Below are 27,018 nucleotides of genomic sequence, written 5' to 3' on the forward strand. Positions count from 1 at the left end.
CAAAAACCGTTCATTTTTTTCAGTACGAGAAGAATTTTGGAGTTTGTCCCTTCAAGAATTTTCCTACGAAAATTCTGATTCGTCTATAGAAAATTCTGTACACACTATACGAAAATTCCTTGGACAAAAATGTTCGCCCGATTTTCTTAAAGTATGTACGAGCCTTAAGACTGGGATGCCATTAAAATTCATGCGCGTGTAAAGGCAGTTGCCCCAATAATTTTGACAATATTATAGTGTATGTATGAATGTGAGTCAGGAACCTTACATTGTAAACAGTTGCGGCTGGTGCTCGGTAATTCGAGGCGGGTGGTAAACCAATGCGCACCCCACCTCCCCACGGGTTGGTCAGCATGTTCCTTCGTTCCCCCCACGGTCTGCTTCCTTACTTCCTCACTGCTGGATGGCTAAGACGCTGTCCTCCTCCAGCCATGTCTCTTCTGCCTCTTCCTGGCCACTGGCAAGTAAGATCGCTTCTCCTTTTGACCAATCAGCCCTCTTCCAACCCTCTTCCTGATTTGGCTGGGAGGAGAGTCAGTGTGACAATAGCGAATATTTGCTATTGTCACACAACTGGGTGGGCTCAGGACGCAATGCTCTGCGCCCCGAGCCCACCCTTTTTTGAGGCCTATTAGAGCCTTGGGCTCTAATTACGTGATTCAAAAAAAAGAAAAAAGGCCCCATTGGAATCCATGCGTCCGGCGCCCTGCATGTAGATTAGGGGGCTGGACGCATGGATAGGGGGGGGTGACGCCCCTGCGCCCCCAATGGATGAGCCACCCTTGATTGTAAGCTCCTTGAGGCAAGGGACTGATGTAAATGTATAAAAAATATGTAAAGCGTTGCATAACCTGACAGTACTATATACAGTAAGCACCTGTAACAAATACATTTGGAACCAATCAATACCAGGATAAGATTTGCCCATCTATAAAATTTCCAAGACAACATGCAGTACAGAAGATGTGTTTAATACAAAATTCAAGACGTGTCATGCTTTATAATAATTCCATTTGCTGGAGAGGTCAGCGATCTGACTGAAAGCAAGATTCACACCTTCTGCGCTCCAATAAGAACATTCCATCCAGAAAACATTGCCCCTGAACTATTGTAGCCACACAGGAGAAACAGAAAAGGCAATTTAAAGAAATGCAGATTTTGCAGAAGAAATTATACTCCCTCTCAACCAATTCTGTCAAAAGTATGACGGATCGTGCCAGAAAGGAAGATCTGAACCATAACGGCAACACCAAATGGTCATACTGGTTTATTAATGTTACAGTGAGGGAAAAGAAGCAAAGCGTTTCAGTGCACTTGCTTTGCTAAAGTAGAATGGAGATACTGTTACATACTGATCATCACTCAGAGAAGGATGCAAACATGCTACATGGATGAAAAAAAAAAAAAATACTAACCAAAACTGAAGTTTTTAAATACAAAAGAAATCATTTAACATAGTAATTTCCCATAAGTTACTTTATTTAACAGTCTAGGAAGTTTGCAGCCATCAGGAGCTCCAGTGCAATCTCTGGTGCAATGGGGAATTCTGGGATTTCTGTAGAACTATTCGTATAACGAACTTTATAAGTAAAATACATGCAGACTTTGGATAGAACGTGAGAGGGGATCTCTCTAAAATTCACTTCGTTGGTTTCATTTTCAGCAAACTGACCTGCAAAAAAAAATAAAAAATAAAAGTGGTTAGAGTCAAATTTCAATACGAAAAACCTCTATCCTAGTGAAAACAAAGCAACCTAATGTGAGCCTGTCAACACACAACTGATGGGAACTGACCATATTCATAACTCATAATGGTAAACTGTCATACCCATGTCATTGCTGACTTGCCAGGTAGTACAAGGAGGATACAGATGACCCAGAGCATGTACATTTGACCCTTTCGCTGCCAGAACAGCAGTATTTCGAATACATGGTAAAATGCACATTAGAGCGGTTATTTACTAAAGGCAAATAGAATGTGCACTTTGCAATGTGCAGTTTCCCTATGCAAGTGCAGTTGCTCCAGAGCTTAGTAAATGAGGTAAAGCTTAACTTTGAAAAGAACACACAATCAAATGCAAGGAAAAAAAAAAAAAAAAAAACAGCATTTTTTTTCTTGCACATTATTGGATAATGGAAGTCAGCAGAGCTTCTGCTCATTCACCAAGTTCCGGAGCAGCTGCACTAAGTGCACAGTCTATTTGCCTTCAATAAATCAACCCCTAACGAGTCTGAAAGTTAATAGACAACCCCAAAAAACTATATATTTTCTGAAGAGAGCCTATAGGACAAAAATAACAGTCCTGATTCTGCCTATTGCACAATTTTAGTGCAAATGTGTGTGAATTCTAATTTTAGTGTTCAAAAGCGAGTTAATTTTAGCTTTTCTATTAGTAAGGAGACCGTGTTGAGGTAAAAATTAAAATGGTTCCGCTTTTTTATTTATTTTTTAATCTTAATGCATTCTCTGCATTAAAGCAGTAGTTAACTCATTTTGTAAACTTGTACCCACAGGTAAGCCTATAATAAGGCTTACCTGTAGGTACAGTAAATATTTCATAAACTTGTGATTTTTAGGAGATATTAACACTGGATGCAGCCAGTGACGTCACCGATGCATGCGCTCTGATGGTCCGGCATACCGTAACGTCATCACGGTCCTGACAGCTCATATAGCCGAGCCCGCGAATGCAGGCTCGGTGAATTATTATTATTTTTTTTATAAATGCCGCGGTTTACTACCGCTTTAAGGTAAAAAAAAAAAGAAAAAAAAAAAAAAGACTTTCAGGTGCATCTCCTCCACCCAGCCCCCCTAAATACTTACCTTATCACGATCTTGGTCCAACGCTGCGCAGAAGAGCAGCGCTGCTCTGTCTCTCCCTACTTCACTTTGTGAGACCAACAGGAGTGCTATCAAAATTAAGTGACGAGCCGCACTATGAGTCCTAAGGCACAGTGTGGGTCTGGATCGAGCCTGCACAAGTACTCCCCAAGCAAGCAGCATGCTAGGGGGGTAATGGAAGGAGGGAGGAGCCAGGAGCGCCAACGGGAGACCTGGGAAGAGGAGGATCTGGGCTGCTGTGTGCAAAACCACTGCACAGAGCAGGGAAGTAGGACATATTTGTTAAACATTTCTAGTCTTGTCAATTAGCAAAAAAATCTAAGCTATCCAAAACGAAATAAGCAATAGATTGAAAACCTTTACAGCTCACCGTTTTAGAGTTAGACCTCAAAGCGTATCTAAACCCAAAAAAACAAAAATGTAATATACTGCAGCTTGTCAGTCCTTAGGAGGAGGTGGCTAATCGCCTAAAAAAACACACTACTTGTCCCTTTGTGGCTACACTCACTTCGCCACTGTATCCATGAAGGCAGCCATGGCTGCATCCAGGCTGAACTTCAAACATGTCTGCCTTCGCTCATCTCCATTACGTGGAGAGTGATCAAATTAGTAGTTTACAAAAGAAATTCAGCTCAGGAAGTGAGGACATTGCATTTCTGGCAAGATGAACTGAAATGTTCTTAGCCTGAAAAATCAGAAGTAATGCAGCCTCCACACCCAAGGACTGGTAAACTGCAACATATTACAGTTTAGTTATACTTCAAACTTTTGGAAACTTTCTATTAAATGATGTACTGTAAATCTATCAGGGTGTAAAAAAAACAATGCAAAGCCTTACAGCTCTGTGTAGAATTAATCTCCCCTAAAACAGCCTGTACCCCGACAGTAGTCTAAAGAGAAGAAGAAATACTGCACTCTGTGAGAGTAGTTGTCCGACATTCCCATACAAGGTTAAAGCTAGCAGCAGCCATAGGCCCCCGCTGTGGCTATGTTTAAGTGGCAGTAGTGAACGGTGTTCAAAGTAGCTAATGAAAAAGTCTTCTGTAACTTATATCCACCTCGGAACCACTGTAGGTATATATACAGCCTTGCTAGGGCTGTTATAACGTGATCACGGCTGCAGCTAGTTATGATCCCAGTACCATTCTTTAGATCTGGGGAATTTCTTCTATGTAAAAGTGATCGAGCGGCTATTAATCTGCTTGATCACTTTTACAGCCAGCGGAAGGGGTCCAACCACTCCCACTGCACCCTGTTCCAGGCTCTCCTGTCCCATCGGGGAGTCAGGGACTGATCTAACTGGTAGCATCGGCTGCACTGGACAGAGAGAGAGAGAGAGAGAGAGAGAGAGAGAGAGAGAGAGAGAGAGAGAGAGTGAGGAATGGATGCTCCTCCCCCTCTGTGAGATCAGAGACTGGAAGTGATGAGGATTTTGTCACTGACAGTTTTTGTTTGTTTACAAGGAGTTACTGGCTTGTAAAGCATCTGATCAAACCGATCTCGGACGAATAGACCCCAGATCGCTCCATAAATAGGACCTGTCACAGTCCAGGCTATCACAAAGGATGCTGATCATCTGTTGTGATGGCAATAAAGTTGATAAAAAAATTAAAAAGGTACAGTGTAAATAAAAAAAAAAATAATAAAAAAAAGTATAAATAAATAATAAAAATATGCTCATGCACAAAGACAAATGCACAAGTAGGTTCCAGATGCATATGTAAACAGTGATCGCACCACACATGAGATATCACAGTGAAAGTCAGAGCGAGAGCAAGAATTCTAACAGCAGACCTGTGTAACTTTAAACTGGTAACCTGTAATGGCTTTTTAAGGGTCCCTTATAGAGATTTTTAGGTACCGTAGCTTGTTGGCGTTCCACAGATGTATGCAATTAAACTGTGACATGTTGAGTATCTATTTACTGGGCATACCATCTTTATATATTACCAAAAAAGTGGGTATTATATTGTGTTTGTGTGCATTAAATTAATTAAAGTGTATTTTTTCCTGAAAACGTTTGATAAACGTTTGCGCAAATAAAGTGTGTCATAAAAAAGTGCAGCAACAACCATTTCATTCTCCAGGACCTCTGCTTAAAATGATAATATATTATATATACACATACTCACACACTTTTTGGGGGTTCTAGGTAATTTTCTTGCAAAAAAAAAAGCTGATGTTTGCATTTATGAAAGAAATGTCAGAATTGGGCTAGGGGACAAATGATTATTGTAATTTCAGCTTTAGGACAAACTAGGGGTGGGTGTTGGTAGCACTAGCTGGTAGAGGTAAAATAGCCTGAAAATAGTATACCATTTAGGTATGCTTTCATGGAGCAAAAAAGAACAGCTACTATTACATGATGGGAGCAGTATTTATTTTTTGCATTAATCTGCTTACCTATTACATTAAAGAACAGGAATCATCCCAGAAATACAATCCTATAAAAGCTGGAACAAAGCTTTAGCTTTTTCACATAACTACTAACAGGATTATTATTTTTTTTGTTAGAGATTTAACAGTAAAGCCCAATTGGATGCTATGGAACATAACTTTTGCTCCAGTTCTCATTGCTATTGCATTCATAAATCAGCCATTCGGATCTCTCAAATCTTTACTCCTTTATTGTGTGAATGAAGTATGACACCTTCTTAAACAGGTTTTTCTTTCCATGCAAAGGCTCATTTTTCTGAAATTCCACATGCTTAGTAAAGTTCTGTAAAATGCTGGATTTTGTGATTAAAGCAACACTGAACAAAAAAAAAAATCACACCATCATTTACAGAAAAGGGACAAGGCTTACCATAAATTATACTTGGGTGACATTTCATATGTGCTTGAAAGTCTGTAACCACTATAGCAGCCATAGATTGTGTGGAATAAGACACTTCATTTGTGTGACTATGCCCACAGCACAGAAAGTCCAGATTGTAAAACACAGAGCTTGCAGAATGAGCTTGTACTTACAGTAATAAAACTGACTTTCATGTTTCTGGTCATTTTAAATAGTTTGTTTGGGCGAAGCTGGCTCAAACTATTTCCTTCATGAAGTGCTGTATAAACTGCACACCTACAGTACAAGGGTGCCGGGTTCCGGCTTTAAGACACAGACTTTCCAGTCTCACACCCGGAACAATGCAGAGTCAGTCTGAGTGGTGCTCAGCCATTCATAGGAAGCTTTGTAATCTGTGAATGAACACAAAACTTCCTCTGGCTGAGTCGGAGGGGCCGGCTGATGATGGCATGCTCCCAGACGGATTCAAAGAATGCAAAGCTTTCTATAAATGGCTGAGCTTTGCTCAGACCGACTCTGCATTGTTCCAGGTGTGAGATGGGAAGTCTCCATCTCACAGCCAGAAGACGGCACTGTATGGAGCTAAAGCTACATGCAGTTTACAACAGCTCTTAGAGACACTGCAGTAGTTAGTAATGGAAATAGTTTGTTTGAACCAGCTGGTCCAAACAAATTATTTAAAGTGACAGGAAACATGAAAAAATGGATTTTTGTAAAATCTTACCGTAAAATCCTTTTCTCTTAGCTCATTGACAGAAGTAGTCCTCGGTGATACACCACCTTCGGGTTATGTTGCCTCCACAGGAGCAGGACTAGACAGGAAATTAAAAAGCTCTGGCCACACCCTAGGGGCAGTCCCAGAGGGTATATCCTCTCTCTCTCTGCCTCAGCAAATCAGTTATATGAAAAAGCAGTCTTTAGAGATTTTAACCCAACCCAACTCAAAAAAACAGAGGGGCGGGGACTACGTCTGTCAATGAGCTAAGAGAAAAGGATTTTACGGTAAGATTTTACAAAAATCCATTTTTCTCTAGCGCTCATTGACAGACGTAGTCCTCGGTGATACACCACCTTCGGGACGTCCCAGAGCAGTATCACAACTGAGGGGTGGGAAAATGAAATCAAATCCCAATCTAGAAGGCCCAACCGAAGTTTACAATGCTCATCCTTAATGATGAGACTCAACAAAAGAGAGAAAAAAATTTTTCTTTTTTTTTTTTTTTCAAACAGAAAAAAACCCTCGAGGTAGACCACCGGTCTCCTCAAATTGCGGCCTGCAAAACCTTGCGGCCAAATGAGGCATCCGCCGATGCCGTCACATCAATTTTATAGAATTTTGTAAAGGTATGTACCGACGACCACGTGGCCGCCTTACATACCTGGACCACTGACGCCTGATGGCGAAAGGCCCAGGAAGTACTGAGCGCTCGAGTGGAGTGCGCCCTAACAGGGAACGGAGGACTCTGACCCTTAATAGAATAAGCCTGTACCACCGTTTGTCTAATCCATTTGGCAATGGTCGCGGCAGATGCAGGCAAACCCTTTCTGGGGCCATCCGTGATCACAAAAAGTGAATCCGTCTTACGGAATGATTCCGTAGCTTTCAGGTATACCCTGATTGCCCGAACCACATCTAAGGAATGCAACGCATGTTCCCGATGATGCTTGGGCTGAGGACACAAGGAAGGTAGTACAATATCTTCATTCAGATGAAAATCTGAAACCACCTTAGGAAGAAAAGATGGCTTAGGATGAAGTACTACCTTATCCCTATGAATCACTAGGTATGGGGACTGGCATGATAATGCAGCCAGTTCTGACACCCTGCGAGCAGAAGTAATAGCCACCAAGAAGACCACCTTCTGGGATAAAGTAAGCAAGGGAATCTCCCTGATGTTTTCAAAGGGAGGTTTCTGTAGAACCGACAAAACCAAATTAAGATCCCAGGGCGGTAAGGGCGCGCGGACTGGAGGAGCCAGGTGCCGCACCCCCTGGATGAAATTCCGCACCAAGGATTTGGTAGCTAAAGGTTTCTGAAAGAAGATTGCTAATGCTGAAACTTGACCCTTGATGGTGCTCAAGGCTAGCTTCTGCTCAACCCCTTGTTGCAAAAAGGCCAATATTCGAGACACCGAATAGGTACGTGGAGGAAATCCTAAAGATTCGCACCACGCAATATAAGTCTTCCATGTGTGATAATAGACTTTGCTGGAAGTCGCTTTCCTTGCTTTAATAAGGGTAGGAATGACTGAAGTAGACAAACCTCTGTCCTTCAGTACTTGGGTCTCAATGGCCAGGCCATTAAAACCAGCGACTGTAAAGCACGAAGGTAAATTGGTCCTTGAGACCACAGACACTCCCTGAGACGAAGTTCCCACGGAACGTCTGCGACTAACATGTCCAAGTCGGCCAGGCCGGCTTGAGGAGGCCAGCCTAGAATTTCTAGGACCACTGGCGCTGATTGGATCTGAACCAGGCGTCCCTAGAGCTATCTGGCCCCGACCATCCGAGAAAGTCTGGTCGTTTTCTGTTTCCACACATTTATCAGATACCTGATAGTTATCAGGAAAGGTGACCTTTTCTGGTTGAACCTCAGGGACCGAAGTCACCCGACTAGAAGCTGCTTGGCCTAACTGGTCAATCAGATCCGATTCCTGTGAGGTATCGGGACTAATCTTAGGAAAAGGTAAAGGAAAAGATCTATTCAGGGAACGGTAACTACCGCTTCCTGTGGTACTTAAATGTTGGAAGGGAAGAATCGCACCGGTAGTAGTTCTTGATGCTCGATCTAATGTCCTGAATACCGGTGAAAACGTCCCCCCACCCTGAAACCGGGTGGGGGCGCACCTTCAGGCTGTGTACTCCTTTACTTCGGGTCTGGCTGGGTTGGTCCTCTGCTTGTCCGACCAGCCCTTCTTGAACCCTCCTGGAGGAGTCTTGCCTTTCCCGGGAGTACCAGCCGGGCGCCCTTTATGGGCGGTAAAGAAAGGTCCTCGCTTGTTGCGAGGTCCCTTAGCTTTTGTAGCCTGTGGCAAAAAAGTGCTCTTGCCCCCAGTGGCATCCTTAATGATTTCATCTAGGTTGGCCCCAAATAGACGATTCCCCTGAAAAGGGAGATTGGTCAAGGTCTTTTTGGAACCTAGGTCAGCTGACCAGCATTTTAACCACAGCACACGTCTGAGGATCACTGCTAACTTAGATGCATGCCCTAACAAGGGAGTGGTGTCCAAGGCTGCGTCACAGATAAACCGTAGCCCTTGTATGATCTGTTCCATCAAATCAGATGTCTCCTGGGGAATATCTTTTCCCCTAAGATCTTGGCGTACCATTTTCGCCCATTCCGTAAGTGTCTGGGAAACTAGACCAATAACAATTACTGGTCTAAATGCTGACCCTATCAGAGAAAAGATAGTGCGGGACTCCGCTTCTATCTTTCGATCCACCGGATCCTTAAAGGACGAAGTGTCCTCCACTGGAATAACCGTGGCTTTATTCAGCCTGGAAATAGGCGGATCCACGACTGGTGGTACCGTCCATTTCTTAATGATGGATTCCTCAAACGGATAGCGTCTAGCAATACGCTTGGAAATAGTAAAGGTACGTTTAGAATGCTCCCATTCTCCTTTAATCTGATTACCAAAACATTTAGGTACAGGAAAAGCCTTCGCCGTCTTGATGGGCTTATTAGTCCCAAAAGGCCTCTCTGTTTCAGTTGCCTCTGCCGGTAAAGCCTCAAGTTTTAAGGTTTCTTGCACTGCCACAACTAGTGCGTCCACCAATGCTTCTTCCTGAATTATAGCAAGAGAAGAAGCGTCCTCCTCACTGTCTGAGGGGGCTTTACCTGGGATAACAGCCCTTGCAGAGGAACCTGCAACTGCCGTGACCATCTCTGAATCTGAGTCAGAGGTGTCAGATGGTATAGGGGTAGGCGGGGGTCGCTTCCTTGACCCCCGTCCCTGACAGGCCGCCTCCACCCGAGCCACCATAGACTCCAAAATTGCTGTAAATGACTCTATACTCTGTGCACCGGCGGGTCCCGAGGCCCCCTCGAGGGAAACAGGTGGGGGAATATGTGTGGCAGGGTCCATAATAACTCCAGTTACTTCCTGGATAATATAATTCAAACGTAAAGAAAAAAACTTTTTTTTTTTTTTTTTTTTTTTCTGACCCCCAGCGCCACAAAAAGCCCCTTAGTGTTACCTGCTAGGGATCCCTATCGATCGAGAGAGAGAGAGATAGACCCCCAGGCTCACCACTTGATGCTCAGAGTTAAACTGCAACAGCTTACAGCGCTGTCTTGACAAACAGGAAGTCTTTTGGCTGGCTGCCCAGGAAGAAAGGAGGCGGCTCCGCCCCTCTGCACGCCTTCCGGCGCCTCCCCCAAGCTCCACGAGGTGTAGGATCACCTCAAACATGGCCGCCCCCATGCTGGAGACACGAGGCTACGCCAAAATGGCGGCTCGTGCGATCCAGCAAAAAAAATGGCGGCGGCCTATACTGAATAGCGGTGTGCTGCAGGGCACACAACACTCTCTCTGCATGGGGATATGGCGTGGTTGGCGGTACCGGCCCTGGCGGACCGCGTGGCCGTTCGGGAGGCCTGCTAATAGCTGGAGATCTGATTTGGAAGGCAGTCTACATGTCCGTGGCTTCTGACTGGTAGGTAGCTTATACTTAACCCATAAGATTCCCAGAATGCCACAGATTACATCTTTTAAACATGTATACAATAGATTGTTAGCTCCCAAACCAAGCCTCCTGGCTTTTGCACACATAAAATCACACTCAAAGTAGGAGGATTTGTGACATGTTATAGGATAGAAAGGACTCTTTCTTACCATACAGAGAGGGGCCCGCGTTCACCACAAAACCCGTCAGGGAAAAAGGGGGAACATACTACTCACCATACCGGAACCAGGCGGGCACCAACTCCTGACAGTACCCCTCTCCACCGGGGCGGGAGGGCTGTCGACCGATACGGACGCCGTGACTCATGGTCTTTGGCGTTTCAGCGAGACGTTTAACTTGCGGGGTCAGTCCCTTAATGGGACTTTGTCGCGGCCGACCCAGCGCGGAGCTATGGCCTGCACGCGCTCGTAGGCTGAACTGGGGTGACCACCGGATCTCAACATCCAGCCCGTCGCCCAGTTCAGCTTTCTTGCTTGAAGATCTCACAGGAACACTGGAGAAAAAAAGCTGTCTAAAAATCCTTTAAGAAAAAAATTCTTGCCAGGACCTTAAGATCCCAGCAAGGTATCTAGGTCCTTACTCCTAACTAGACAGAAAATAACTGATTTGCTGAGGCAGAGAGAGAGAGGATATACCCTCTGGGACTGCCCCTAGGGTGTGGCCAGAGCTTTTTAATTTCCTGTCTAGTCCTGCTCCTGTGGAGGCAACATAACCCGAAGGTGGTGTATCACCGAGGACTACGTCTGTCAATGAGCGCTAGAGAAATCAGCTTTAAATCATTTGCATTAAACAGGTCTAACAAATGCCTTAGGTGACAGGATTTGTGCCCTAAATCTTACACAAATTTCCTCAAATATAGACCCAATGGTAAAGAGTTTGAAAAGAAATACACACATGCTGGGGGTGTCAATTCAAAGTTAACGACACCCCCAGATCAGATCGCATATCGCAGTGCAATCTGAGAGTTCGCACAGAATCGGATTGCACTAGTGTGAACCACCATGCGATCCGATTCTGCTGTGGACCAAAAAAGGGGTCCTGTGCATGTTAAGTGTGATTGCGGTGTGAATTCAGCCATACAAACTGTATGGCTGAATTTGTACCGCACAGACATCGCATGTTATTTTAGGAGCAGTGCGCTCCGAATTACATGCGATCTCTGTGATCGCATAAATGTGAACCCGCACTAAGGAAGCAAACACAGCTGATCGGTTCTCAGAGCTCCCTGACCAGAGAGCTGGTGACTGTCAGCCATATCGCTGTCTGCTCTGTCGCCCCCCCCCCCCCCACGCTCACTGGAGTGCTGGGCTGTGGAGGGGGCGGCAGTGGCTTGCTTAGAGGCTAAGCGGGGTGCTGATCCAGACATCTGGGTGAATCCTGACCATATGGTTGTGATCTTTCCTCCGGCCTGAACTGGCTCTGTGACAGTCAGCCGACAGCAGGCAGCCCGCTGTCGGCTGAAACTGGGTCACAGAAGTGTAGAACGAACCGCACTCCTGTGTTCCACAGGAAAAGTACAGCCAAATGAGCTTTGGCTGTACTTCTCCTTTAAATGTACCCCGTAAAAGAGAGATAATACCCACCCCAGAGAATTTTTAGCATCTGACACTGTTACAGGTATTTTAGGTGCTTGCCCTCCCAAATCATGCTGTACCTCCACCCTCTGCTATGTCAAATACTGGTGGGTGCAGACCTGGGAATTATGCTGGAGAAAACATCAGGAAAAAAATGGCAGCTTTGTCCAAGATATCCCACCCATAACTTAAATATCACTTTTAAATGATTATTGTAAAAAAAAAAAAAAAATAGAAAAAAATAGTGTAGCCCTCTTGTATTGAACCGCATTGTAACTGTACTGTCTCTCTAATTTTGGAAACTGCTACACAAACTGTTGATGCTATAAAAATTCAGCTGTCAAATGTTGACATGTGGCTGTGTCCATGCAGCCACTGTATCTGCATTCACCTACCTAGGCTGTCTGCATGCAGCTCGGACAGATGCCAAAACAAAGGCAGCCTACAACCAGCACAGATGCCAGCGCCTGTCTGAATGAGGACTTAAAGGAATTATTTGAAAATATATTTTGGAGTATTTCCATTGCAATCTCATATTGTATTCAAAGAACTGATGACAATATGCAATCAAAAAGATATGAAAAAATGTAATGCAAAAACACACTTCATTTACTGTTTAAAAGATACCATTTACACTTACCTGGACCACTCAACATGGCTTTTATTGTTCCAGATGTTAATGCATGTTCACGTTTCACAATAAATTCATGGCCGTCTGAGGAAATCAATTTGACATACATAGCGTCTGGCCCTTCACAGCCACCGTATGTTTTCTCTTCACCATCTAGAACACCACAAGAAAAGAAAAGTGATTAGGCTGACAGGAACATAACACTTTTAAGTGCGTGCATCCTTACTATAAGGAGTACCACTTGTATTGAGCATTGATGGCCTCTCCTAAAAGTGCTTGCTCTTGAATCGATAGGATCGTAACTTTGAGTCACTGACCCAAATAAGAACCTACATCAACATTAGAAATTCACCCATGTCCTGCTTATTCTATGTCAAAGTATTATGATCTTCTGATCAGTAATTCAACCAGACATCTAGAATTTGAATACGATTATTGATGGCAACTAAGCAAAGCTTTTCTTTAGGGCAGTAATGAAGACATTGCTTTTGCCTGGGGAAAATAAACACTGCTGCACATTATTTTTGTTGCCACCACAGGATTGTACGTATCTGTGTGATTTTCCCAAGATGTATTCTAGCAAGAAAAAGCAAGGGACCAGGAGGTAAGATGAGGGCTCTCCCAATGAAAATTCCAGTCCATTTCCCCTTTGTTTGCTGCTCTTTCTATGCTGCAATATTCCTACAATCCTAGTAGATCCACTGTTGTCCTCTTCTAGCACACCACTGTCCTATTACAGGTCATGTCCTGCACCACCATCTTTCTTTTTTACACCACATGGAGTCGGCCTTCTCTTACAGGTTCATGCACTTGACCCCCCAATGACATGGGTCAGATCTCCCACATGTGCGAACAGAGATCCGGCACCATGTTCGTTTACAAATTGTTCTAGGATTGGAGGCTAGTAATGTCTCCTGGGATACCGAGGTCTCATATCCAAGAAGGCACTACTTTTCACCATTCATAAAGCAATATGTAATTGGACACGGTGTCAGATCTCTGTCTGTGCATGTGCCAGATCGAGGGATCCCTCTGTGTACATGATTGAAAAGTAATGCCTTCTAGGATATGTGACATCAGTATCTCGGGAGGCTAAGGGAGGGGAGTGAAAATGGAGGCAGGGGGTGGGTGTAGCACAAAAAATAAAATACTTAATAAATAAAAAAAAATGTAAAGAAAAACTAAAAGAAATGTTGTTTTTTTTAAAAGTGAAGGGGGAGAATTGGAATACGGAAAAGTTGAATTTTTGATTACATGCGATCGGATGTGAATTCAGCCATACACTTTGTATGGCTGAATTCGCACTGTACCCGCACAAAAGACGCACAGGACCCTTTTTTCCAGCCGCATCAGGATTGGATCACACAGTGGTTCACACTTGTGCGATCCGATCCTGTGCGAACTGTCAGATTGCGCTGCGATATGCCATCAAACTGGGGGTGTCGTTAACATTTCATTGACACCCCCTGCATATCGCATATGGCAGTATGAACTGCCAGATGTGCGTTTGCGATGCGGGAACAGGCTGCGGATTCGCAGCCTTCCCGCATCGCACAAGTGTGAACCAGGACTAAAGGTTTTTTTGTTTCGATTTAAAAAAAAAAATAAAACAAAAATGTTATACTTACCTGCTCTGTGAAAAGGGTTGATCCCCCTCTTTTTGTATTAATGATGGGAGAGTCGGACCACTGCGCAAAGCCTTCTCCAGCACATCCCAAAGATTCTCAATGGGGTTAAGCTCTGGACTTTGTGGTGGCCAATCCATGTGTGAAAATGATGTCTCATGCTCCCTGAACCACTCTTTCACAATTTGAGCCCAATGGATACTGGCAATGTCATCTTGGAATATGCCCGTGCCATCAGGGAAAAAAAAAAAAATTGATAGAATACCTGATCATTCAGTATATTCAGGTAGTCAGCTGACCTCATTGTTTGGGCACATGCAGTAACTATCCAATAGGATAGTTACTGCATACTTAGTTAATTCCAGGTGGTGACTTTTTTTTGGCCAGGCAGTGTATATTGTATCTGTCCCAAACTGACATAGAAAATACACCACAAAGGCAAGGAGGGGAAAAGAAGGGGAATTTGAATGATGCCCAAATAGTCATTCAATCATACCCGGAATAACATTTAATTATCCTTTCAATAAAGGAGAATTACATTTTATTTCAAGTATGATCGAATGACTATTTGGGCATAGTTTAAAGTCCCCTTCTTTCCCCCCTCTTTGCCCTTGTGGTGTATTTTCTATAAAAACAGCATGGCCATGCGGTGATCACATGGCCGCGTCATTCAATCACAGAGCTTTGTGAATAGATTAACTGCAAGTACAGACTTGTAGTTCTCAATTAACTACGAGGGCACTTGCAAGTGTCCTCGTAGCTCATTGATTCTTCCTGCAATTCAGCAACTGCCTGCCCATATTGGAGGTATGGGCAGACAGTGTAGTGAGGGTCTGCAGGGTCCTGCCATTGCACCTGCAACCTTAGAAATGGTTTACAGGCCCTAGTGTAAGAAAAAAAAAAATGATATACATACATTATATATATATATATATATATATATATATATATATATATATACACACACATATATATATATATATACACACATATACACCAAATGCTTTTTTTACCTGCAAAAAGTGTGCTCATGTGTTGCAAAAAAAAAAAAAAAAACATTTCTGGGTTTTTATGCGATCTATCATTTCAGACAGCTGTTCAAAGAAATTTCCAGGCAAATACATAAAAAGGAGAGCTCAGTGTAGGCGTCACCAATCTGGTGGTGTTCATTTTAATCCATAGAAAAAACAGAAGGCAGGGAAGTCGCTTGGAGTCCGCAGTGTTCTGATCTTTAACAAAAATAGCTATATGGTGTTGTGCTGCCCTATTACAAGGCAAGGTTGGATGGCAAGAGTATGTGCAAAACATTAAAATGTTCTTGTGTTTTAAAAGAAAAGTACGACTAAAGCTTTTTTTTTTTTTTTTTTTTTCTCACCATGCTACCTAATTGGATCACAGGAGTACATTTACTTTTGCTCTCCTGTGACCCAGAGTCAGCTGATAGCAGGCTATTAACAACTGACTGGGCAGAGCAGCTTCAGGCTAAGGAAGGATCCCCACAATATTGTCCAGATCCACCTGGCTGCCTGAATGAAACCTGGCTCCAACTATCAGCACAGGGCTAAGAGCCCTCCCCAGCCGTGCCCACCCCTCCCCAGCTTGGTGCTCCAGAGCACTGGAGAAGCAGAGTGGAGAGCAGTGACCTACAATCACTACTTTCTGTTTACAGCAGACAGTGAACTAAGTGATCAGCAGTCATGTGATCGCTCAGTTCACAGTCCTAGAGTTGGTGTGGAACAGATGCTGCAGCATGGAAAGGAGAATTAATGTTTGTTATTTCAATTGCCCATACTGCTCCTTTAACTGTGAGGAGTGGCATAAACAATGCATCAGGAAAGAATTTAAAACGCTTCACTTTTTTGACATTTTGTAGTTACAGCCTTATTCCAAAATGGATTAAATTCATTGATTTTCCTCAAAATTCTACAAACAATACCCCATAATGACAACATGAAAGAAGTTTGTTTTAAATCTTCAAATCTGAAAATTAAAAAAAAAAAAAACACATGTACATAAAGAATTCACATCCTTTGCTCAATACTTTGTTGAGGCACCTTTGGCATCAATTACAGCCTCAATCCCCGAGTATGATGCTACAAGCTTGGCACACCTATATTGGGAAGTTTCTCCCATTCTTTGCAGGACCTCTCAAGCTCCTTTAGGTTGGATGGGGAGCGTCGGTCTACAGCCATTTTCAGTTCTCTCCACAGATGTCCAATCGGGTTCAAGTCTGGGCTCTAGCTGGGCCACTTAAGGACATTCACAGAGGTGTCCTGTAGCCACTCCTTTGTTATCCTTGCAGTGCGCTTAGGGTCGCTGTCCTGCTGGAAGAGGAACCTTTGCCCCAGTCTGAGGTCCAGAGCGATCTGGAGCAGGTTTTTATCAAGGATGTCTGCAGTCATCTTTCCCTTGATCCTGACAAGTCTCCCAGCTCCTGCCGCTAAAAAACATACCCACAGCATGATGCTGCCACCACCATGCTTCACTTTTTGTTTCATCAGACCAGAGCATTTTGTTTCTCATAGTCTGAGAGCCCTTCAGGTGCCTTTTGGCAAACTCAAGGTGGGCTGTCATCTGCCTTTTAATGAGTGGCTTCCGTCTGGCCACTCTAACATACAGGCCTGATTGGTGGAGTGCTGATGAGATGGTTGTTCTTCTAGAAGGTTCTCCTCTCTCCACAGAGAAGCGCTGTTAGAGTGACCATCGGGTTCTTTGGTCACCTCCCCGACTAAGGCCCTTTTCCCCAATCACTCAGTTCGGCCAGGTGGCCCGCTCTATAAATAGCCCCGGTGGTTCCAAACTTCTTCCATTTTTGGATGATAGAGGCCACTGTGCTCATTGAGACTTTCAATGCTGCAGAATTTTTTCTGTACCCTTCCCCATATCTGTGCCTCGATACAATCCTGTCTCGGAGGTCTACAGGCAGTTCTATGGACTTCATGGCTTGGTTTGTGCTCTGACATGCACTTTTAACTGTGGGAACTTATATAGACAGGTGTGTGTCTTTCCAAATCATGTCCAATCAACTGAATTTACCACAGGTGGACTCCAATCAAGTTGTAGAAACATGTCAAGGATGATCCATGGAAACAGGATGCACCTGTGCTCAATTTTGAGTGTCATGGTAAAGGCTGTGAATACTTATGTACATGGGATTTTTTTTCCTTATTCATTTTTAATAAATTTGCAAAGATTTCAAACAAACTTATTTCACGTTGTCATTATGGGGTATTGTTTGTAGAATTTTAGGAAAATAATAAATTTAATCAATTTTGGAATAAGGCTGTAACATAACAAAATGTAGAAAAAGTGAAGCGCTATGAATACTTTCCAGATGCACTGTAAACGTGACATTTCTAGTTTAATAAATACAAACAGCTGTCTTATTAACTCAAACTGTTCTACTTTCTGCTCCCGGCAGGAAATCCATGAATTGGCGGAGTTATGTCTGTAGTCAGCTGTTGAAACACACTGAGTAACTTAAAGAGGAGTTCCCCCTAGGGAAGAAAAAAAAAATAAAATAAAAATAGTCAGCAGATTTTTCGGATCGGCTTGTCAGGTGCTGCCGCCACCATTCGTCATAAGTGAAGCCGGTTCCCTAGTGCTAATGTGCGAAGCATGCTGCACTTTCTAATTGGCCCAGGAGCGGGGGAAGCCGAACTTCCGAGGGACAGCGCCATCTCCCGGAAGTGGGGAAGGGTACATGTCTAAAACAAGTACCCGTTCCCCCCCTGAAAGGTGCCAAATGTGTCATCGGAGGGGGAGAGGAAGCAGAAGTTCCACTTTTGGGTGGAACTCCCCTTTAAGATGGCAACAAAACTTGCAGCCATGTGTGTTTCTTTAAGCTGCAAACTGCCTCAAGCCAAAAACTGGAATACTTTCATTTTCAGATCTGAGCTGAAGAAATAGCAGTTGGAAGGGCCAAAGTTACTACAGTCAAAAGCATTTCAAAGCTAAATCTGTGTTACTTTAAGCCTTAAAAGTGGTTGTAAACCTCAGATATGAAATATGAACAAAGCATCCCTCTATAGTGTGTTCTTGTCTCACTTAAGATCACTAAAGCCCCGTACACACGTACCGATCGTCGGCCGAACGATCGGCCGTCTTTTGTCCAGGGCTGTCGTGTCTGTTGAAAACTGCAAAAGACTGCACACGAATTTTGTCGGCCAACAACAGCCGACTGCAGAAGTGATGTCATGTGATGGTTAACTTTCCTTGTCTTTTTTCTTTTCTGAGCATGCCCAGTCTTGCAAATCTGCTGTCTGTCGGCCGAAATCTGTACTGACTGGCGAACAATCGGCCGTTCTGGTGTTGGCCAACAAAAATTTTAATGCCTGCACGACAGATTCTGTTTGGCCGAAAATGCGCTGTCGGCTGTCGGAAACATCATACCAACAAGCCGAAAATCTTTATTATTATTATCTATATTTACGGCCAACAATCGGTACGTGTGTACGGGGCTTAAGTGACATTTCTGTCTGCTGCTTTGTTCCTCTGCTATAAAGCATGAACCACTTCTGAAAAGGTTTCCTGACACCAAGAGAAAAATGGTGACAGTGTATCACCTGAGGCCAGTCACTTCCCTGGGTACATGGAAGGGTTTACAACCTCTTTAAAGCAGAACTAAGCTCAATAATTTAACAGTTTTCCCAAAGCAGTTAGGGGTCCTTTCACATGGGGCACAGACATGCATCTCCCGTGCAGAGCGGGTATTTTCTGCCACAAAAATGCCCTTTTATTTCAACTTTGAATGTGTTCAGGGAGCTGCATGATATATTGGGACACAGCGGCTGTGTCTGTGCAGCCATGTGTCCCAATAGAAATATTTGGGAGAACATGCAGCATCTGTGAATCCCCGTGCTGGTAAAAACAGCCCTGCATCGACAAGGCATACCATGATTGATAACCTGTGCTCTTACTGAACTGTAAAACCATCAATATGCTGGTATTATAGCGGACCACACCATCATGTGCTGCACTATGGCACCTGCAGATCTTTATAAAGACTACACTGGAGAGTTTAGTTCCACCTTAAGATTTAAATACTGAATAGATCTAACTAATTGTGAGGCTCTCAAAGGAAAACAGAGCCACTAGACAGAATACCAATGAAAGAATTTCCTATATTCTTTTTGAATATAGTTTAGGGCCACTGAACAAGACTGACATACATGGTCTGACAGTAGCAGGTCACACATGCTTATAAGTGCCCATTCACACTACCGCGACTTGTCAGGCGACTGGTCAGCCTGACAAGTCGCGGTCCATGCAGTGCTACGGAACCGTTCTAATAGGAGCGACTCAAGTCGCTCCGACTTAGAAAATAGTTCCTGTACTACTTTGGGGCGACATCGGAGCGACTTGCATTGACATTCATTATATGAAGTCCGTGCAAGTCACGCCAAAGTCGCGGTGCACGCGACTTCACAGGTCGCCCCCGAAGTCGTGCCGCAATAGTGTGAACCGGCACTAAGTATCAGGAACAGTCATTATTGCACACAGATTTTACAATCTATTGTATAGTCTGTAGGGGCTCAGACAGGCAATCAGACCTATCCTCCAATCTGAGCCCATGTCTGCTGTGCTTGAATCCACCTTGCAGCTACATGCAGGTAGCCCATATAAGTGGATTTACACACAGCGGCTGCATAGACGCAATTAGTTGTCAAAATTTGACATACATGCAGAATCAGGTGCATGGATCCGAACGCAATAAGAGCCAATGCAACATTCATCATCACGGTTCTGTGGAAGCGTATCTGTTTTGTGAAACACATAGGCCTTCATTGTGCTGTACATAAATTCAAAACCATTTTGCAAAGCAGGTAAGTAGGACATGTTTAATTACTATAAATATATATATAAAAAAACCTTTTACAATCACTCTAAATGTTTTACCTTAAAGACTTAAAGTTGTTTTAAAGGCTCAAGGTTTTTTTTACCTTCGTACATTCTATGCATAAAGGTAAAAAAACCTTCTCTGTGCAGCAACCCCTCAGCCCCCCCTAAAACTTACTTGAACCCCATCACAATCCAGTGATGTGCAGGAGAACCTCGGCTCTCCGGGGACTCTCCCTTCTCATTGGCTGAGACAGAAGAGGAAGCCATTAGAGAAAGAGGGGGTGGGGCCAAGTTGCAGCACTGTGTCTGAATGGACATGTAGAGCTGAGTCTCGGGAGCCCCCATTGCAAGCTGCTTGCTGTGGGGGCACTCGGGAGGGACCAGGAGTGCCAGCAGTTGACCCGAGAAGAGGAGGATCTGGGCTACTCTGTGCAAAACCACTGCACAGAGTCCCCTCACATTTTTGTAAATATGTTATTATATCTTTTCATGTGACAACCCTGAAGAAATGACACTTTTCTACAATGTAAAGTAGTGAGTGTACAGCTTGTATATCAGTGTCAATTTGCTGTCCCCTCAAAATAACTCAACACACAGCCATTAATGTCTAAACCGCTGGCAACAAAAGTGGATTCATTCAGTTAGCTTCAAACTTCAGCTTGTTCAATTAGGGTTCTTTCACACTGCTGAGCAGGAGGATGACAGCTATTCTCTGCACTATGTGCGGAGACAGAGCTGTCAGGTCCCCATGCATCTCTACGGGAGAATGGGATGGGAAGGGACCGTCGGTCTGATCCGCTGGACGGATGGAAAATAGGGTTTCCATCTGTCCAGATTTGACGGATCAGATCGGATGTCAGCGGACATGTCTCTGCTGACATCCGATGCCCCACAGTGTTGCATGGGGGGGACCGTTCAGATCCACAAAAAAAAACGGACAGGCGGATCAGAACGGTCCGCCTGTGTGAAAGAGCCCTTAAGCTTTGACATTCTACTAATAGACCCCAGTGACACAATATCTAATTTCAAGCCCTGTAAAATGTCAATCACCGAACAGCTGAACTACAAATGTCACTGAAACGCAGACCTTTCCGTTTACATTTTTTTTGTTTTTGCAAGCAACAAAATCACAGTGATTTTGTAGCTTCCAAAAAGGATTTGTGTGACATTACCCATGAAACATTTATACTACTACATTAAAATGAAAAATGTTCTTTTCTCTTTCTAAAGCAATACCAATCAAATAAAATAGTTGTTACATACCCATTCTAATTAGGTGATTATTCGGCAGGAGATTGAATAAAATTGTCTAGAAAAAAAAAGTAACCTTATAAGAACACACAAGATATACAGTTGCTTTGTTATCACATTATAATTAGAACATGGGTTCTCAACATGTGGCCCTCTAGCTTATGGAGAACTACAAGTCCCATCATGCCTGTGCCTTTCGGAGTAATGTTTGTAACTGTCAGTGGTTGTAATGTCTTGTGGGACTTGAAGTTCCACAACAGCTGGAGGGCCACAAGTTGAGTACCCAATTAGATTTGAATTGAATTAGAGCATACAATCACAATATTAACCCCCCCCCCCCCCCCCGCCAGGGGCTACATTCACTCCTCTGCTGTTTTCATGTAACACAGTTTTAGTGCATAATACAGATTCTTCAAGCGGAATTAAACCCACTTTCTCAAACCAGTTACATTTAAGGCATGCCGTGACTAACTGTCACAGTTGCTTGTGATCTCATCCGAACTGTCAAGCAATCAAATGGCCGGTGCCATTACTGATCACAGGTGTAGCTCCATGATAACTGCAGATCAAGCAGAAGCTGAGATGGGAGCTTCTTTGGCTGTAAAGAATAAGAGGGTTTAATTCCACTTTACATGCAGTACTGTTCATTTCTATGGAAGGTGTAGAGGTGTGAATGAAGCCTTATTGTTTACTACCCATTCCCTGCAAATAACGTTGTTAAAGGGGCTACTTACATATTGAAAACAAAACCATCAAAATGGACCTTAACAGAAAAAGTGAAGATTTACTATGTTATAGGGAACATGTATAAATGTTTATTGTGCCTAAGCAGTACCCTGAGGGCCGATTCACAAGTGAGTCCGAATGCACTTGCAAAGCGTTTTGGGGAGTCCATTCATTTCAATAGGCTGCCAAACATGCGAAAACTACTGCAGGCGTGATTTTTAAAATTGTGCTGCACAAAACAGCATGGTACTGCATTAGCATGTGTTCTGGTGGCCTTGAACGGTCTGACGTTTGTGAAATACTGAGGGTGCCATTAAAGTAGGAGTAAACTCTGCTTTTTATCTTGTACCTACAGGTAAGCCTATAATAGGTCTAAGTCTATAATAAGTCTTACCTGTAAGTACAGTGAATCTCCTAAACCTGCACCATTTAAGAGCTATTTACACGTGTAGTGATGTCACCGACACATGCGCACTACGCTCTCAATGGACAGCATGCTGTCCAATAGGTGAGCTGCGCTGCGGCTCCTGTGCCCATGCGTGGGAGTGACGTCATTACGGCTCGGGCATTTAAGCAGCCAGGGCCTGTAAACCCAGAAGGAAGACTGGGTGAAGATGGACCCCTGAGGTTTAGGAGCTCACATAAGTCATTACAAGGAAGAAAAACACAGTAGGAAAAAAATTAATGCAAAACAGGTTACATTTCCCCCTGGAGGTATGTATATATGCGGCCTCTCCGCAAGTGAGCTATAAAGCTGAGAAGCAGCATATATGTGTCCTTATGTAATCATATTTCTGTGCGTTCCCGGCACAGTAACCGGTGGGTACCAGAAAGCTCCTGATGTATACTTGTGATCGGGAGCTTTCTGAACATGTGACTGACAATCACAGGGGTCACATGATCAGAAGGTCCATCTCCTGGCATTTAGCACCTTTTAAAGGGCCAGTAGGAGGTGGTGTGAAGGGGTGAAGTCGTTTTTGGAGAATAAGGATATCGTTTAGTCTCACTTTCAGGCTCGATTCACATATGTGTCACATTGTGAACCGCATCCGATTCGCATAACATGTGAACCAGATTGTCTTTCAATGGAACCAGTTCACATGTATGCAGGGTGGCTGCGGTGCAAATTTTAAAAGGATCCTGTGCATTTCTCAGTCCGGTTCAGGTACGATTTCAGTGTAAAATTTGCATCTGAATTGCTGAATGGAAACTGCACCAGACTCTGCACCAAAACCGGAGCCGCATGTATTTGAACCCTGACTAAGGAGACATCTTGGCCTGATAGCCAGATATGTGGAGCTTTGTGAAACAGGACAGTCAGTACATTCAGATGTGACCAGTAATATAACCAAGAGATCATTCACACCGATCTGTAGGGAGAGACAGCACTTTACATTTCTACAACACAAGGCGCTTTTTTTTCTTTCTTTAATAGAAATGTCACAAAATAACAACCACAATGGAGCTGTGCTATGGTGACAAGCAGTAACGTGAGGTGCAAAAAACGCAGCATGTCTTCATTTTCATGCATTGAACCCATCCCCAGTGTCATGATGTGAGCAATGGTTTTCAGCACACTGACTGATGTAGTGTGAATGACTCCTAATCTCAAAGTCCTCACATCACTGTGGCTGATGTGAAGAGGGAGTACACCCGGGTGAAAATACTGGAGTACACCCGGGTGAAAATACTGGAGTACACCCGGGTGAAAATACTGGAGTACACCCGGGTGAAAATACTGGAGTAAACCCGGGTGAAAATACTGGAGTAAACCCGGGTGAACATACTGGAGTAAACCCGGGTGAACATACTGGAGTACACCCGGGTGAAAATACTGGAGTACACCCGGGTGAAAATACTGGAGTACACCCGGGTGAAAATACTGGAGTACACCCGGGTGAAAATACTGGCGTACACCCGGGTGAAAATACTGGCGTACACCCGGGTGAAAATACTGGCGTACACCCGGGTGAAAATACTGGCGTACACCCGGGTGAAAATACTGGCGTACACCCGGGTGAAAATACTGGAGTAAACCCGGGTGAAAATACTGGAGTAAACCCGGGTGAAAATACTGGAGTAAACCCGGGTGAAAATACTGGAGTAAACCCGGGTGAAAATACTGGAGTAAACCAGGGTGAAAATACTGGAGTAAACCCGGGTGAAAATACTGGAGTACACCCGGGTGAAAATACTGGAGTACACCCGGGTGAAAATACTGGAGTACACCCGGGTGAAAATACTGGAGTACACCCGGGTGAAAATACTGGAGTACACCCGGGTGAAAATACTGGAGTACACCCGGGTGAAAATACTGGAGTACACCTGGGTGAAAATACTGGAGTACACCCGGGTGAAAATACTGGAGTACACCCGGGTGAAAATACTGGAGTACACCCGGGTGAAAATACTGGAGTACACCCGGGTGAAAATACTGGAGTACACCCGGGTGAAAATACTGGAGTAAACCCGGGTGAAAATACTGGAGTAAACCCGGGTGAAAATACTGGAGTAAACCCGGGTGAATACTGGAGTAAACCCGGGTGAATACTGGAGTAAACCTGGGTGAATACTGGAGTAAACCTGGGTGAATACTGGAGTAAACCCGGGTGAAAATACTGGAGTAAACCCGGGTGAATACTGGAGTAAACCCAGGTGAATGAGGCCTAATGGTGGCCTAACATTCTTCCATCTTTTTTTTTTACTCAATTGATGGGTGATCTGATCAAATCTGCATACAAATGCACAGAGATAACTTCCTTCGGATCGATTTAGACCCCATTTAGATTGGATTACACAGAGCCAATGGGCCAGGGTGGAATAATAATATCAAGCGTGTGCATTGCTGGGAAGCACGGAGATTCTTTGTTGATGAATATGATCATATATCCATCGATCAGATCACATGGTAGAATCAGAGATCGGATTGATGATCAATGCAATGTATTGTTGGCTAGAGACTGATGATTCTTATTGGAGGAGATCAATCATGTATTGGGAGGGTGTATGGCCACCAATAGACTCATCACACACGTTACATTTACCCAAACTATGTGATATGAGGGCCAATCTAAACAATCCAATCCATCTGCATCCAATCAGGAAGGCCAATACACTACATAGTGTAAGGAGATCGTACAATCAGATTGGAATGTGTGTGATAAGCTTCAGAAGGATGTTTTGTTCCACCAATCTCTGATAAGTAACAATACAGATCAATCCTAACAATGACCTGCTGGGAAAGGCCAAAGTGTAGACTATGAACCCCCAACACCCAGAGAACAGCGCGGGGCACCCCATGTACCCAGCCCCCCTCCCTGCATACGAATACAATGTGTCCCCCGCCCCCCAATATAAGTCTACATTGCACAGCAATGCTCACCCGGCCGCACTACCCGTTCTTCCTCCAGCGGCCCGATCGCTCCCCTTAGCGACAGCTGCAACAATCACTTCCGGAAGGTCACGCCCAAGCAGCAAAGCGGAAATGACGTTCTATCCGGGCGCCGGTTGCCTAGCTGCGGAATGAGCGTCCTTGGCGCCGCCATTTTGCTGGAGACACAAGGAGACCTATTGCTCTGCCTGGAGTGATAGCTACTCGGCTACCTATCTGCAGATCCTGTATATTCCTCTTCACACAACAAACAGATTTATATATTAAAGTGATTGTAAAGGTTCGTTTTTTTTTTTTTTTTTGCAAAATAACAAACATGTTATATACTTACCTGCTTGGTGCAAAGTATTTGCACAGAGCAGCCCTGACCCTTCTTTTCTGGGGTGCCCGGCGGAGCTCCTGGCTCCTCCTCTTAATCAGGTGCCCCCACGGAGAGCTGCTTTTCATGTGGGCACCCGTGCGGGCACGCTCACGAGTTCTGCTGCTGCATCTATTAACACAGCGTTCAGAACTATAGATGGTTAAATGGTCAAAACAGATATAGGGACTCCAATTGTGTAAGTTCAAATAATAGCAAATTTATTAATGAAAGAATTTGTATTTTTCATAACCGTACAGATATATAAATCTTTTAGTGTACCAGTATATAAATGAGGAACAAGACATACAACATAAAACAATAGACATTTAACACAGTACCGGCCGGTGCATAATAATTCATTCACAGGGCTAATTTTCACTACTCAAGATGCATGGTAAAATACCGTTGGCATATCTTCCTGTGATGCGTGTCTGTGGACAAACGGAATATAGTTCAAAAAGATACTAAACAAGAGTATTTTGAAAAAATAGGGGTTTTGGAAGACAAGTCTGGTGGGATGGCTACTCTCCGGTTAACATCATTGAAAAATAATTCCAGACGAAGCTACGCCATTTAGAAGCGAAACACGTTGACGTCATCATCACCGCCGGCACGCCCACCAGTGTCTCAGACGCGGACAACGAAGCAAGCGAGCGGAAGCAAGAGGTCGGGGATCGGCGACCACAACGGACAAGTAGCGGAGGGTAGGAAACAGAATGAGCGGCTATAGAGTGGAGGTCAGGTAAGTGAAAGACAGCACCGCAGCATATCGGAGGAAGGGGTGAAGTATCAGCCACACGGCTGACAGAGTGGGGAGAAGGCAATAGCGATGTATTGAAGGAGTTACATTGGAGTAGCTAACACCTATCCGCCCTACAAGAAACACTCTGCATAGTCCCCAATAGATACGCTGAATTCCTGATTACCAACAACACTCCTGACACTCCTCTATACACCCGCTATAAGAAGGGAACCATACCTGATAACTAACTTTAAGATATTCCCATTTACCCTACCTACATACCGCTGAAAAATAAAATATCCAATCGGCATCTAGAAAAAGGAAAAGGGAGGAATAAAAAGGTGAAGCAACGGTAATTACCACCGGAGTTATAAGTAATTGTACAGACTCCGGACCGCACACCTACACCCCGGAATTATTTTTCAATGATGTTAACCGGAGAGTAGCCATCCCACCAGACTTGTCTTCCAAAACCCCTATTTTTTCAAAATACTCTTGTTTATTATCTTTTTGAACTATATTCAGTTTGTCCACAGACACGCATCACA

At 43.9% G+C, this 27,018-nt stretch overlaps 1 protein-coding gene across 1 annotated transcript; it reads right to left on the reverse strand.

Annotated features, from left to right (window-relative positions):
- Window positions 1-1,458: 1,458 nt before the first annotated feature.
- Window positions 1,459-25,460, reverse strand: ELOC (elongin C). The gene is made up of 4 exons (XM_082257496.1): window positions 25,359-25,460; window positions 21,263-21,308; window positions 12,543-12,686; window positions 1,459-1,672 (listed from the first exon to the last, which is right to left on the reverse strand). The coding sequence occupies exons 2-4, from the start codon at window positions 21,264-21,266 to the stop codon at window positions 1,482-1,484; spliced, it is 339 nt and encodes a 112-aa protein (XP_082113622.1). The 5' UTR covers window positions 21,267-21,308; window positions 25,359-25,460; the 3' UTR covers window positions 1,459-1,481.
- Window positions 25,461-27,018: the final 1,558 nt, after the last annotated feature.

This window comes from Pelophylax lessonae (assembly GCF_965119305.1).
Source record: "Pelophylax lessonae genome assembly, chromosome: 5".
Classification (NCBI taxonomy): Eukaryota; Metazoa; Chordata; class Amphibia; order Anura; family Ranidae; genus Pelophylax; species Pelophylax lessonae.

Excerpts from the sequence above, each read along its gene's own strand:
- ELOC (XM_082257496.1), bottom strand. Across the intron at positions 1,673-12,542 it reads AGCCATGTTGAGTGGTCCAG|GTCAGTTTGCTGAAAATGAA; the intron begins GTAAGTGTAAAT and ends TTTTTTTTGCAG.